This window comes from Atractosteus spatula, chromosome 28 (genome assembly GCF_055471065.1).
Source record: "Atractosteus spatula isolate fAtrSpa1 chromosome 28, fAtrSpa1.hap1, whole genome shotgun sequence".
In the NCBI taxonomy this organism is placed as follows: domain Eukaryota; kingdom Metazoa; phylum Chordata; class Actinopteri; order Semionotiformes; family Lepisosteidae; genus Atractosteus; species Atractosteus spatula.
The window spans coordinates 5,431,398-5,446,685 of NC_142733.1; the positions used below are offsets into that span (position 1 = coordinate 5,431,398).

The following is a 15,288-nucleotide window of genomic DNA, read 5'->3' on the forward strand; positions in this document are numbered from 1 at the left end:
CGACAAACTTATTTGTCAGGTTTTTCCAGTCAGATTGGGGGCTGTCGGATTGGCCTCCGCTCCGCCTGTTTCAGATGAAACAGCTTCTTTTTTTCTTTACCAAAGTGGCGTGAGCAGGGACACATCCCGGCAGGACGACAAGCTTATCTCTCGCCTTCACTGTTCACACAGCGCCTGGTGAAAGAGCGCCGACTGGGGCTGTGCATCCACCTGCTGCCCTGTGCTGGCGCGCCCGCGGCCTGTGGTGGGACGGCACTGGCATTCACCCCTCAGAAAGGCTCTCGTTTTATTGGAACCAGACCGTCTCCAAGAGCTTCAGCCCACCGGCCGGTCCACCGCCAGGACTGCAGACGGCTGTGGACGAAGACTGTGCCGGTCGAACCCTGGCGTGTTCAAGGGGTCCCACACGGCGAATGCACCCGTAAGTTAAGCACAAACTTTTTAGCGTCGGGTGGGGTGACCCTTGCTTTGCAATTCTCCCAGGGCAGGACAACAGCCTCCCAGCTACTCAGCGGAATCTGCCCTTCAACAGCCAGTGCTGTGGGACAGCGGGAAAGGTCAGATTAGGAGCACGGTGGGGAGGGGGAGGAGGCTGTGGTGGCAGAAGGCAGGGCAGTTTTAACCTTTTAAGCGCATCAGCAATGTTAAGTTCCACGCAGCTATTTTGAGGTTACACTCCTCTCTCCTGCTCGTCAGCGCTGGGAGACCTGGCGACCTCTCGGTTTTGTTTTGCCAGCTTAAACTGGCATTCCAACCGGTCGCTGTCCGTTTTGAGATCCCTGTTTCATCCAGACGTCGAGAACGGACCAGATCGATTGGCCCGCTGCCTCAAGGTAACAGACGATGCTTCGGTGCATTTCAGGCAGGGGCGCTTTCGTGCAGCTGCCACAGCCTTCCAGCAGGGGGCGCGCTCGCTCTCCCCTAGGGAACGGTTCCACCACCGCCGGTCTCGATCTGAGGTGTGCGTGTGTGCTGGGGGGAGTAGTTTCGCAAAACAGACAAACCAGATAACCGAACAAGTAATAGGTTTATTCCAGGCTGAAAATAGAAGAAAGAAAAAACAACGTTTCGGCCCTGGAGCCTTCTTCTTTCGCCTTTGACACCCGAAGAAGGCTCCACGGCCGAAACGTTGTGTTTTCTTTCTTCTCTTTCCAGCATGGAATAAACCTATTACTTGTTCCTTTGCAGCCTACGCACGCTGACGCAGCGACCCACCCGAACTACCGATAACTGAACGACAGGCTCCGCTAGGAACTCGAGCGATAAAGACAACGGCCAACATTGTTAAACGCAATGAAAGAGAAACAGCCCCCGCGCCGGCCGATATAGTCCCTTTTCACTACTATAACAGAAGATAGCATCGGGGCTGTCAGCCGTGCAGTCTGGATGCATGCCCCATACACAGAAGTGATTGGGACAGCGGAAATTGGGAAGGCCATATCGCGTCCTGTAGACGATCCCTCAATGCGAGTGTTTCTCAGGGCACGTGTCCGTATTGAGCCGTGTTCCGTCGCGCACACAGGTTATGAAACCAGCGCACATAGGATATTGAACTGCGCACAAAAAATTAAATTCCACCGCCCCTTAAAAAATAAAACACAGTCGTCAATTGATAAAATGCTAAATTGACCACATGAGACTGGCTGCGAGAGGCCCGACTTGGCTGTGTGCCTTATTACTGCTACTCGATCATCGATATCTCGTCTCGTATCTCCCTGCTCTCAGTCTCTATAACTGGGCTCGTTGAGTCGCCGTCCCGAGCTTTTGGATCTCTGTGCTTCTAGGAGAATGACTATATGAACAAAAAATAATTTCAGGTTTACAATTTTACATCCACTCGATTTTACTGCGCACACGTTTTTGTCACTGGGGGGAATATTTGCACAACTCGAAATGTGTGCGCACACGGGCCATTAAAATGAGAGAAACGTGCGCTGCCTTCCCCCTTCTTCCAGATCGGTGGTGATTTCCAGTTTCGGCATGGGGACTGCTTAATATAATTGCTTACACTTATATAGCGCTTTTCTGGACACTCCACTCAAAGCGCTTTACAGGTAATGGGGATCCCCACCAGTGTGCAGCCCCACCTGGATGATGCAACGGCAGCAATACTGCGCCAGAACGCTCCCCACACATCAGCTAAGAAAACGGGACAACAAAAAGCTTCCCTTTTCCGAGTTATGAGTTTATATTTCGTAGCTGCATATTCGTAAATCGGTTCCGTGCATTATCACTGGCGCTCAACCCCCTCACAACGCGCTGCTAAAAAAATAACTACACCTGCTCTGTGTTAAATTATTATCATTCATAAAATTTACCACCTGGAATAACTAGCCGTAACTGACAAGCTTGGCCTTTTTATGACACAGGAAGAGAGTTTAATCAGGTTGTGTCTACAGCCCTGAAGCGCACGGCTGCTCCTCGCCTCCAGGAAGTTTGTTTCCTGGAGGGGCTCAGCAGTCGGCTTTTGCTTTTCCTCTGCTCCTGGAGATTGTGTTGCCAGGGGGTCAGGGGAGGTGTGTTTATGGAGAGAGGGAGGTGGTGTCTTCTTCCCGTTTGGAGGGTAGCGACAGGACCGGAGGAGGGAGGGGGGAGAGAGCCGGAGTCGAGCGGCGTCGCCCGGGCTCTTCCGCGAAGCCGCCTGACCGCCCGCACGGAGGACAGCGCAGGTTAGCGGAAACTTGATTTTTTTCCCACGCAAAAAAAGACAAAATAATGCACCTTTAAGCGTTTCTCCTTCCCTCCTTTCATCTCGTATAATTGAAAACGGCTCCGCGGGAGTTTAAACGTGAGAAATATTCGAAAGAAAGGCGCTTTAACTTCAGACAATTTCAAATGGGTGAACGGGGAGCGTTTGTTGCACAAATACCAAAGGAAAGATACTTCTTTTTTTGGGGGGGGGTGAAAAAAATAACCTAGTCTTGGGGGTACTGTTTATGCCTGTTTAGATGTAACCTTAGGAGGGTTTACGTTTTTCACGGTTTCACAAGTGAATCTAGTCAAATCATGTTATGAAAATACCGGAATGTTTTCAGTGTCGTAAAAGAACACAAAACGACTCTTGATTTTGAACATTGTTTCCGATCTTATTAAAACAAATATTTGGGGGGAAAAAGTCTCAATATTAGCCTTCCTGACGGTAATCTTAAAAGGTAGCTCTTGGATATATTAACTAAGCTATGATGACAGGTACAATCTCTTGTTTTTTTTTACTTTGACTTGTGAACTAGACATTGCTGAGTGTGGCTGGAGTAGTGTAAAATACACGATTTTAGTCTCCAGGTCTACTGACGATGCTCTACTTACTTTAGAGTATAGAAGCATGTGTCGTTTAATTATCTACCTACTGCGAATTCGTGCATTTTTACTATTAATCTCTGCGTTCGATAGAGAGCCTAGTAATAGCTGAAGCTGTCCCCTGTGGTTCATCTGGTAGTGTTCTGCTTCCCCGAATTGAGCTAGACATGTCGGACGTGGTGCACTTGTCCCCCTCCCTCACACCGTTTTCCTCTGTGAGGTGCAGATGCGAACGACAGACCTGCGCCGGTGGGATGGGCGAGTGTCTCCAGGTTTAACCGAGAAACGAGAGGAGCGTTTTGAATCACCTGGGGGTGGGCACGCTACAGAAAGGGGCGCGTCTGGACACCCAGTGAAAGATGTGACATATTTGTCGACACAGTAAGAGAGCGTCAAATGTGCCGGAAGTGGTGCCTTTTTGCCCGACTGGCCCGCTTAGCTGAGCACCGCAGGAGACGGACGCATCCTTTCGTGATGCTTCTCTGTTTGGCAAGGGGAATAAGTTGCTTTAAAGATGCTAACCCAGACAGAGAGCAGAGGCAAGCATTCTTGGGTGACGAAACTGTGGCCAGGGGAGGTCAGAGGTCAAGCCAGAGAAGCTGGAAAATGACTAAAAATGGGTCTTATCCCCTCACTCACCTTAAGAAAATACAGCGTTTATACAGTTAGAAAACTTTCGCAGATACAGTAGCATGCTGGGCAGGTCTATTTTTCTTTGACTGCAATATGGGGTGGAGAGTGTTGAGAGCTTTGCACCACGGGTAAAATGACTTCAAAAGATTATAATCGGCCCTCCGGGGCCGGAACTGACCAATATGGAGAATTTCAATTCTCATTTCAACTGTGCATCTCAGAAAGGAACGCTGCCACCCCCACCCCCATTGTCTTCCCCGGGAGTGTGATGAGACCAGTGTTGACACTGGAATGGAAGTCTGAGCCCTTCTAAAGCAGGCAGAGGAGGAAGCAATATTTGGTATGGAACAGCACTAGGTAAAAAAAAAAACACAATCCAGCATGAAAAAGAACCTCTTGCAGTCCTAGAAATAAATCCAGTATGATTTGCCCCGTGATGCACGATATCAGGTTGCTGTGTGATGGGAGGAAGGTATCTGTCCATGCGGACCCAGTTAATTTGCCTCTGCAGCTGCTGCAGTAAATACAGCTGAAGAGTTTCTGTATTCTGTATTCCTGAGAGCTACAGTATCAATCCCCTCTACACTCCCTCTCTTCCCAGCCCAGTTAGGTATCCCTGGAATGTGTCATAAGCGACGCACTAGAGCTGCTTTTCTTTCTGTTGCACTTGAGGGCACATTTTGACTCTTGGCTCTGGGGGTGCATGGCGTGTCACCTGTGGCAGCAGCATTGTGGTTTTCAGCCGCGCCAGAGGCAGTCCTTCCTACTTCCAGGCTGCTGGAGTGTCCCTGTCCCTCTGATGGGCAGCTGTGATCGTGTGCCCTGCCGCAGGATGGAGGCGCTGTTGGACCAGTTGCTTTGGCCTCACGAGTACTGGCTGCCCCCAGGCATCACCTGGGGGGACATGGAGATGAGCGAGGGGGTGCGCTACCCCCTTCCCCGGGACCTCCTCCTGAGCCTGCCGCTGGCCCTGGGGTTCATCGGACTGCGCGTCATCTTCGAGCGGTAAGCGGGGGCGTGGGGGGGTTATTCCTAGAGTCGACCCCCCCTGAGCTCAGCGTCAGGAGGGTGGCATTGCTGCCACATCATTGCAAAGTCTGTACCAGTGCAGAACAAGTTTGTATTATTATTATTATTAATAATAATAATGTATTATTTAAACTCTTAAAGGTGCTATATAAAAGTTTATTATTATTAATACATCATAATATTATTATTAATAATCTTTTATATAGTGCCTTTAAGAGTGGCATCTCAAAGTGCTTTACAGTACAACAACAAAAGAAAAGAAAAATACATGAAAAACATGCAATGAATCTACCAATGAGAGGGGGTAGTACAAGGAGGTACAGAATACAGTTTCTTCCCACAAGCTGTCAGATTACTGCACTACACCCATACCACTGGCTCACACTGATGTGTTTTTTTCCCTCACACTGCTTGTCTGACTTTCTTTTATGTAAGTGGTATGGTATTTAACTTGTTGTTGCTGCTGCTGGTCTGCGTTTGTTTTGGGGGGATTCCTTTAATGTCTTTGTGTTGGAGCAGACATGCAAATAAGCATTGCATTGCACTTGTTTACTTAAGTACAGTTAAGTAAAGGCCCTTCTAAAAAAAGAAGGTTTTGAGCCTCGATTTGAAATTGCGCAGGGAAGGTGACTCTCTTGTATCCTGGGGGATAGAGTTCCAGAGCTCTGGGGTGCAGCAGGAGAAGGCCCCATCTTTCACAGGGTATAGACGGTGTAAGGGGGACAGATAGGAGACGAAGGCTGCAAGTTGGGGAATAGGATGATAGCAGTCAAGACAGGTGATAACTGCTTTGCCTATGGGGCAGCACAGTGGTGCAGTGGTTAGAGGTTGCCTGATCCTCTCAGCTCTCTCAAATTGGTCTCCTTTGCAGGTTAGTATGAATGAGTGGGGACTGGAGCTGCGAGACTTAAGATTGTTTGATCACTGTTTGCAAATGCATTAGAACCCCTGCAATGTTTTTGTTTAAAAAATATGCGACTTGCGGGCAGCACGGGGACACAGTGGTGAGCATTGCCGCCCTCACAGCGCTGGGGCCCTGGGTTCCTGTCCTGGGGTGTTGTCTGCGTGGAGTTTGCATGTTCTCCCTGTGTTCATGTGCATTTCCTCAGGATGCTCTGGTTTCCTCCCACAGTCCAAAGACATGCAGGTAGAGTCATTGGCATCTGGGAAAACTGGCCATGGTGTGAGTGTGTCTGTGTGTGCCCTGTGATGGACTGACATCCTTTCATCCTTGTGTCCATTGCTTATTGGGACGGCTACGGCTTCCCCGGCTTCCCCGGCTTCCCCGCAGTCATGTCCTGGATGCATTGGATAGAAAAAGGATGGATGAATTACCTTTTCTGAAACGCAGATCCCAGCTGCACCAGGAGACCGGCACTGTGCTGCATTTTCTGAGCTTTTATGTCCTTTCGCTTTGCTCTTCCCAGTGGTTTGAGGGAGACGTCTCTTCCTAGGACGGCTACGGGCCGCCAGCCAAGCAAACACGACACAAAAGAGGAACCTGAGTGACTGGGGGGGGTGAGGTAAAGAAATCACCACAGGATAAGAGAAATAACCAGAGGCAGGTCTGAAACCCGATGCAAAAGTCCCTGCTTGGATTTGAGTATTTCTCCTCTCTCGCATTTACATAACGAGAGGGATGTCCTCGGACAGAGAGAGGGTGTGGGAGTGTTCCAGTGTCCTGCCAGTGGACAAGCCAGTGAACTGGCTCAACTTTGCTGCACAGACATTCACTGTACTTCCCTGACTGGGGGTGACCTGCTCAGAGAACTGTCACTGTGCGTCAGAATTAGCAGCTGACCGATAGCTACAGCAGCACCGTGCAGTTGTGCAAATGGACAGAGCTGTTCAAAGGGGAAATGTAGTCCCAATTGCTCAGATCGGTTATTTAATCTTGGAAACAATATAAATTAATCGATGTTCTAGACAAATTTTACAAATTTCGAGCTAAGCAAAAAAATCGTGAGCTTTGTGAAAGTGCTGTTAGTTGCCAAGTTGTGGTAAAGTGTTGGTCTCACTATGGGCGAGAGCGGGAGTTTGTGCAAATTGTGACCTGAAGCGGCCCTTCCTGCTCACTAGTCACTGCAACGACTGATGTAATGTGATGTATAAGCGCATAAGTACAGGTTGCGCAGAAGACATTTCACTGTAGAAATGTTCCAACATGATTTGCAAACAGAGTTAACAAATAGTATTTGTCGGCAAAACTTCCAATTTAGAAGTTTTATAACTTCTAAATATTTCTAGAGTGATATTTCAATTGGATTAAAAGAGATGTATTTACAAGCCTGATAATAGGGTAATAGAGCCGCTTCACATCACCAGGAAGTTTTGTTGCCTCGTTCTGAATTGCAAAATAAGGTGCTGCACATAACTGGAAATTTAATCTAATTTTACAAGTTACTTTATGAATTGGCTTCATTACTCTGCTCTCCTCCCCACTCAGAGCTGATGTGTGGGGGAGCGTTCTGGCGCACTATGGCTGCTGTCGCATCATCCAGGTGGGGCTGCACACTGGGGGTGGTGGAGGGGATCCCCATTACCTGTAAAGTGGTTTAAGTGGAGTGTCCAGAAAAGCACTATATAAGTGTAAGCCATTATTATTATTATCATTATTATTATTACTGTGTACATTTTACTTTTCTTGCGGTTAGAAATGCGCTCATCAATGCTGATTCTAACTCTGAAATAAAAAATTGGTGTTGCAGTTCCCCCTTTAAGTTGATGCCCTGGCCTTGATCCCGAGAAAACTGATGAATTGTTACCACCCACCCACAGGCTGTCAGTGTGTGAAGTTAGAGCCATGTTGCCGTGTAGCTGTAGAGACAGCAGGTGCGAGGTGGGTGCCCGCTGGGAGAGCCGCAGTCCTGCACAAACAGAAAGGACAGGAGCAGCTGCCTGGTTGTCTCCTGTAACCAGAGTCTTTCTGTTCACGGTCTCCCATCTTCTCGTCAGACACTCTCTGGGGCTGATTATTGTGCTTGGCTGCACCCAGGATTGAGTTACATAGGGCTGCCAGGCACACGTGCTTCTGATGATGCCTCCTGCACACACCCATTGCATGGTGCATGGGACAGCTCAGGTCTCCGAATGGGGCAAATTGTCCCGTCTTTAAAACACCTCCCTGCTAGGCATGGTGTGAGAAATCTGCGTGCAGGAGCCCAGCGGGTGGGAAGTTCCAGAAGACACAACGGCCCAAGGGCGCTTGTTTTGGGAAATGCCAAATGCAGAATGCGGAGAGTGGGAGCTAGGCGATTATCATTGCTGTGACTGAGGGGTGGTCATATTGGTGTTGTGTTAAAGGGGAACGCAAGGGCTGTTTTGATATTTCAGGGGTAGACAGAATTAGCATTGATAAGTGCGTTTGAAATCCTCCTGAAAGTAAAATGTACACAGTAACATGTATCACAAAATAGACACCATTTCCAGGTATGTGCAGTGCCTTATTGCTGTCATTGCGTTTGTTTCAAAACGAGGCAACAAAACATCCGGTGAGGTGAGGCGGCCCTATTGCAACTGAAATCTCTTTCCCATCCAACAGATGGATGTGAAACAGAAGCATTGCTCCCTTTCCAATGCTGTCTCATTCAGCACCTGCTTCAGAACAGTACGAGCCCCAAATGCTCATCCTCAATCCCTTTGTCTTTATGCCCTTTCCTGCACCTCCCCATGCGATGCCCGTCTTTAGTAGTTGGAGACTAAAGGTCCAAAGTGAGTACTGGGATCCGTGTGACCCAGGATCTTCAGAGGTACAGACAAAATTAACCCCTATAAATGTCTTCTGAATCAACAGTAAAACACGCACCAGGAAACACAAATCAAAAACTAAGAGGAAGTGGATTTAAAACTATGTACAGGGCCCCCTTCTTTGTACAGAGAGTGGTGAGTAATTGGAACAATCTACCTAGCGTTATATAAATGTAAGGAGGATGATGATTAATAATAATTTAATATTAGCCATGCCGTCAAAGCCAATATCCCGGCTCTTCCAGTAAATGGCTGGATGAGGTTCTTAGAACAATTAGCTAATAGCTCCCAGATGAGCTGTTTAATCCAACTTTTACTGTTTTACTGTAAGGCCAAAAGCCTTGGTAGTTTTTTTATTGCTTTGGGTTCAACACACTATAGCTGAGCTGGTCAATAAGACCACCATTGCAAGACCACCCACCTGTAACTTATGTTGTTTTTTGACTGACATCCATGTGGGTTACATTACAGCTGTGGTCTTCCTGTAGACTGGCTTAACCAAGGCCTTTGCCAAGGCCTGCGATACAGGACTGAATGCATTCAGTTCGCAGTGAGACTTGAAAGAGCCTGGAGGCTTATTAGGCAAGCACTTCAGGCCGCTTGATATAACAGAATCAGTTTACAAGACAGTGGCGAGCTTCACTGCACTACACTGCCTGTTCTTGTCATGGCTATTTTAAACTATTATATAGGTTTCTTAAGGGCACAAAAGAGCCTGAAACTGTTTATGTCCTCCTCCCTCAGGCTAGTGGCTTTTCCTCTGAGCAGAGTGCTGGGAGTGAAGGACAAGATCCGGGTTCCAGTGTCTCCGATTCCTGGCCTGGAGGGCTTTTATAAGCAGCAGAAACGCCAGCCGTCCCAGGTCAGTCCTGAAAGTTTGAAGGTAGAAAGTAAAGGTGTGTTGAATGTAAAGGCCCTGTGCTTTTTTGTAAGCATGTTTTTCTGGATGACAGAAATGCTCATGGTACATGGTTTCCTGAATGTACTTTTTTTCTTCTTTGGAAACCTGGTACAGCTGTCTGTAATGACTTTATCGCTTTAATACTTTGGTTTCATGCAAACCACAAGAACATGGAGCTGACACAGTCCCTAATCTTCCCCTAACTGACTCTTAAATTCTTCTCTAGCTACTTTTTAAACCTCTCAAACACCCCGTCCCTCATCATTTTATTTGAAAAGCTCTGTTTCCTATAAGGTTTGGTTCTGAGCTTGGCTCAGAAGGAGGAATTGTTTTCTGATTGCTTTTTTTTTTTACGCCTCGAATTAATTTCTCTCTTCCGAGAACAAGCCATTTGTTGAGCTCGTGATGGGAGGATTTGGCGTTGTCCTCGTTATCTCGCTCACTCTTCGGTTTATGTAGGTTTTTCGTGGTGTGAAGTGTGAGAACGGTGTCTGCAGTGCTTTAACCACAGGCGCCGAGGCAGTTGTCGAACTGAAAAAGTGACGTGTCTGTTGGTTTCAGCCTCCGGAGCTTGTCTAGAGCTAGTCTTCCATGCGGGGTTGTAACTTAAACCAGTGCGCATGTCTGTCAGTTCCTCCGTGAGCCTTCAGCATGCACACCTGTGTGAGTACAGGTGTTGTTTTTGGGGTTTGCAGCATTTACAGCTCATTTGCAAACCTCACATTTCCCTGCTGCCGCTCCTGATAGCGTCTGTCCGGGCTAAAGCAGCTTCATTTCTTTACTTTGCCAAGTAAGGCAATTGAGAGCAAATTCTCATTTGCAGTGATGACCCAGAGAATGATGTACACTAGAGAGCATTTACTGGGAATAATTGAAGTGAATTATCTTGGTCTGGAGTCCAGAACAGTAACTACAGCTATATTGTTTGTTTGAATCAATATTGATTTTCTTGAATGGTGTTGAATACTGTTGCTGTTCAGGTCTCGATGAAAGCTCTTTTGTTTTTTTCCCTACTACCTAGATGTCTCCTGAACTTTCTGCAGATCTGCTATTGGAAACTACACTCTTCCCATTAGATAGTTTGCCTCCATTCCCTGGTGTTTTTTTAATTACTGCCTTATTGATTCAGTGGCCTGTGTTTAAGGATAACATGCATAAATGGAAAGGGAGGACTGGAGGGGTGTCTGCAAGCTGGTGAGAAACAATGAAACATTTGGCACCCATCGGTCAGTAAATCAGATTTATTACGGGGGACGCAGTAGGGAGTGCTTTGGTCATCGGATTCCAATTTGACTTTTCATCTGAATTGCCTCTTTATTCTACCGAAGCATTCAGTAGATTTTAAAATTACATCGCGGCGTGATTGTAGTGTGGAACAGCTAAGTGGTTCCAGGTTCAACTCCATCCTGGGATGCCTGAGTCTTGTGTGGAGTTAGCGTTTGTGTGCGTTTTAGGCCACTCTCTACTCCCACAGACATGAAGTTTAGGGTTGGCTGATTACTTCAAATTGTCCCTTTACCGGTGTGGGGGCATTCAGGGTCCAGTGAGCACCTCCCACTAAAACAGTGGGTGTGAAGAGAGGCCAGGTGTAGGAACTCACAACAAGTCGACTCACAACTTAACGTGGGGGCTCGGGATTTTGAATAGCACGTAAAGTCACATTCTAACCTATAACTCTTATCAAAAAAAATCCCTATTAAGTATTAAAACAGTAAATAAACATAAACGAGATTACTGTATAAGCTCACTGACTGGCTCTCATAGGTGTGCTTATGGATGTTTCAGAGAATAAAGCACTTTTTCGATATTTTTTGTTTATCACGTAAAGCTGCAACCACATTAGTTGCGAGTTACCTCACCTTGTCAGGAAAGTCTGACAAAGTCTTTGTCTTTCTCAATAATTGGCACAGGGTCCTCTTGCACCGCAACGCTATTTTTATCTTTTAGAGTTAGAAGGAATCAGCTTTGCATTTCAAACCATTCTGGAAGTAAAATGTACACAGTAACCTCCAATTTACATCACAAAAGAGACAAAATTTCCAGCTATGCCCGGCACCATGTTCTATGATTCAGAACAAGGCAGCAAAATGTCCGGTGACGTGTTGTGGCCCTATGACATTGTAAACCAGCAGGCTTGTGAAAACATCTCTTTTAATGCAATAGAAATATTGCTTTTGTATTCAACACTGTTTTACCAACAAATACTACTTGTTAACTCTGCATACAGATCATGTTGAAACATTTCTGCAGTGAAACATCTGCAGCACAACCTGTACTTTCTCGCTCGTACATCACATTACATTAGTCATTACAGGGACTAGTGAGCAGGAAGGGCCGCGTCGCATCACAATTTGCCCAAACTCTCACTCTCGCCCGTAGTGAGGCCAGGGGTTTGCGATAACATGGCGACTTACAGCATTTTCACAAAGCTCCCGATTTTGTGCCTAATTTAACATTTGGAAAATGTTTCTAGAACATCAATGCATTTATTTTGTTACTGAGATTCAATAACCAGTCTGGGAAATTGGGACTGCAGGTCCCCTTTAACCAACATCCTCACCTTTTCCAGTGGCGGCGCAAGCAGGCAAGCTCTCCGAGTAATTAGAGGTCACAAAACGCACAATGGCTGTTTGGTAACCAAAGAACCTCTTTTGTAAAATGAGCTCGAGTGGATAGTAGTATATGTTACACGGGGATCGGGGAATTAAAGGTGCGAGCAGATTGAAAGAGCAATGAATTAAAACAGGGATCAAGCTCTCGCAGTAATCTTAGATACATGCTTGTACCATTTGCTGGTGTTATCAATCCTAGGTCCTCCAAGACAAGAGTCTTTGGTAAATAAAACCTGTAGAGGAAAAAAAAAACGGAGCGAAAAGCGAAAGGAATTCAGATTGTTATTTGACTCTGACTTCTCTTCTGCAGGCTTTAGGGTTCTAATCTATTGTCATTTGTCTGGTTTAGGGTAACGGCCTGGCAGTTTCATGAGACTGGATCATCTTACACTTACTGTACATAGACTATCATTTCAAGTGTTTGTGCTGATTAGTAAAAATGAAACAGACACTCATACAGTAAATGTGCGTAAATCAGAAATAGTTTAGCATACATTTAAACTTTAGGCCTCCAGAAGTTGCTTTGTGTATTAAAATATCTTTCTGTCTGGAATGAATTCATTATCCCAAGCTTTGTTTTTGTGTCGGGGTGCCTGTGTCCCCTCAGCTGTGGGCAAAGCCTTCAACCAGCTTCTCTTTGCTCAGAGCGACCTGATCAGCCTGGCCAAGCAGTGTGACCTCCCCCAGCGACACATCGAGGCCTGGTTCCGTCGCCGTAGAAACCAAGACCGGCCCAGCAGCACCAAGAAGTTCTGTGAGGCATGGTGAGTGCTCTTGCCTTGCCATTTAATTTTTTGGGTCTGAAACAAAAATCTGGAATTACCAATTGTTCATCACGCCCTGAGCAAGCAGCTTTTAACTTTTAACTTGAAGTTTCATTTTTCAAGTCTACCCTGGCCAAAGTGACAGCTGTACAGTTTACGGTTTGTCTATCCATGCTGGCAAAAATATTTTTAAAAGTCTGGTGTAACAAAATTGTTGGTTTATATATACACAACTACTGTTTATAAACATAACATGTGTGTCTTGTACACAAATAATGAGCTTTCCTGCAACAGTCAGTGCAGGATTCTGTGTTGGAGTAAAGACCATAAGTATCTGATGGCATTACAGCTGCTGAATACAGTGCTTATACCTTGAAGACTACTGCAACATGAGCGTCTTTTACTTGTGAGGACCATGCATCTTTTAGGGAACGACACGGTTCCACATTTTGGGTAATAGAATATAGTTGTAAACATGTTGAAAGTGAAATCGCAGCTCCTCAAACTATGGGGGGGGAGGAAAAGATTTCTGAAGGATTTGACACTGGAACACGTTTTCCACAGCGGTCTCCATACCTTAGCCAGTGGTCCCTCTGGGGGATGGTTGAAGCCACAGTAAGGTCTTCTGCAAAGTCTCCACCTGAAGCAAACATCATTTGTTTTTTCTTTCCCAGCTGGAGATTCACCTTCTACCTGCTCGCGTTTGGGGTAGGCCTGGCGGTTCTGATAGATGTGAGTGCTGGAAACTGGTGAACCCCTCTTCAGTCAGGTGCCAAATCAGTGTGTGGTGTCCCCTGCAGGTAGACAGAGTAACCTACACTGCCTGGACTCGGCTCTCCAACACAGGAAGCAGAAATATTGTTTGGAACATCATTCATTACCTGCAATAGGGAAGTGGTATAGATATTAAAAATGTAATACAATGACAAGCAGTAGAAATGCAGAAAATACAGCATGTTTTAAGAAACTAAATTTAAGCTGAGCAGTTTTCTCTTCTCAAACTTGTTTTTACTCCCCAATATTAAGAAATTGCCTAAATGCAGATGTGATTTTTATAAGCTACCTTTATTGTAAGAGCTCTGCTTATCATATTAAAAGTTTAGTTCCTGGCACTGGAGTTGTGCCATATAGTTCTGCATTAAATGTCTTAGTGGTATGGTCCTGAAATTGAATAGCAGATTTCAAGCACATAGAGGGGTTTCATGTGTGTGTCACTGCTCTGTGTTGACACTGCAGTGAACTGGGTCTGCACTTCACTGATTGGCTCCCTACATCCACACAGCTCCTGCCTGCCAGTGCAACAAACCACTTGTTTATCCTGCAGACGTGTTTTACAAAGGAAAACCAGATTCGGTTCTAATTCTTGTTTGTCTATCTTCTAGAAACCCTGGTTTTGGGATCAGACACACTGTTGGATTGGTTACCCCCAACAAGTGAGTGAAATTGAGTTTTCTGCCTTTCCAAGAGCCAGCCTGAGTGTTTTCTGAACTAGACCTGTTGTGGCAAGTTCCTCATGACTGTAGCACCATGAACTCAGGCACTTGTTTCTGAGTCTGTCTTAATGAAAGTGATATCTACTTGACCATGCCTTTTTCACCTTAACAGATCACTTCATCTCTCAGGTGATCTATTCCCTAGTGTGAGGTGAGGGCAGTTCACACCCAGGATTTTTAACGGGTTAAAGCCAACTCCTTCTCATTGGCTGTGAGACCACAGAAGTAGAAAGGCTTGGAATACCTGCTTAAATGTCAATTTCCAGTTCATTTTCTAGCTGGATAGAACGTGATTTCAAATTGTATATCATGTAGCAAAAGCAATTTGGGACAAGATGACTTGATTCTAAAGTTGCATCAGTGGCTGGAGTGGTCGATGTTTTTTCTAAGGGCAACACCCTTAGATGCAAACTACAATTCCAACTTGACGTAGGGAAAAAATAAAATCACGTATGTCTATTTGTAGTCAAACATGAAACATGAAGTTTCCCTTTTTAAGGAGGGTTTTCCTTTTTCATAAAAAGCTTATGTCTGTGACATTTTAACAGTAGAAGGGTCAGAGAACTTCCTCCCTTTGTTCAGCCTGACAAAAGCTTGGGCATGTTCCGATGTCTCAGGGCTTTGAAAAACAAGCCTGATTAACTCACCCTTTTTAATAAACAGCCTTGAGCTCTGAGAATCAAAGACAGGCCCCATAAGATTTTATACTACAGGGAAGCAGAGCTGTGTCAGGCTCTTTTAAATGAAGCTAAATTGAATTCATGGCTCGTGTTTGCTGGTGCTTGGATTTTGAATTTAATTGCTCATCAAAG

The 15,288-nt window shown here is 45.8% G+C and overlaps 1 protein-coding gene across 6 annotated transcripts in view; it reads left to right on the forward strand.

Moving 5' to 3' along the window:
* Positions 1 to 15,288, forward strand: part of LOC148813830 (ceramide synthase 2-like) — a 24,377-nt gene continuing 9,089 nt past the window's right edge. Inside the window, exons 1-6 of one of the 6 annotated variants that reach the window (XM_088907554.1) lie at positions 1 to 421; positions 4,704 to 4,935; positions 9,451 to 9,568; positions 12,865 to 12,983; positions 13,658 to 13,715; positions 14,366 to 14,416. In XM_088907554.1, coding sequence (XP_088763680.1) covers positions 4,730 to 4,935; positions 9,451 to 9,568; positions 12,865 to 12,983; positions 13,658 to 13,715; positions 14,366 to 14,416 — 552 coding nt within the window. In that variant the 5' untranslated portion in view covers positions 1 to 421; positions 4,704 to 4,729. The other 5 variants (XM_088907555.1, XM_088907557.1, XM_088907552.1 and 2 more) reach the window with 5 other exon arrangements.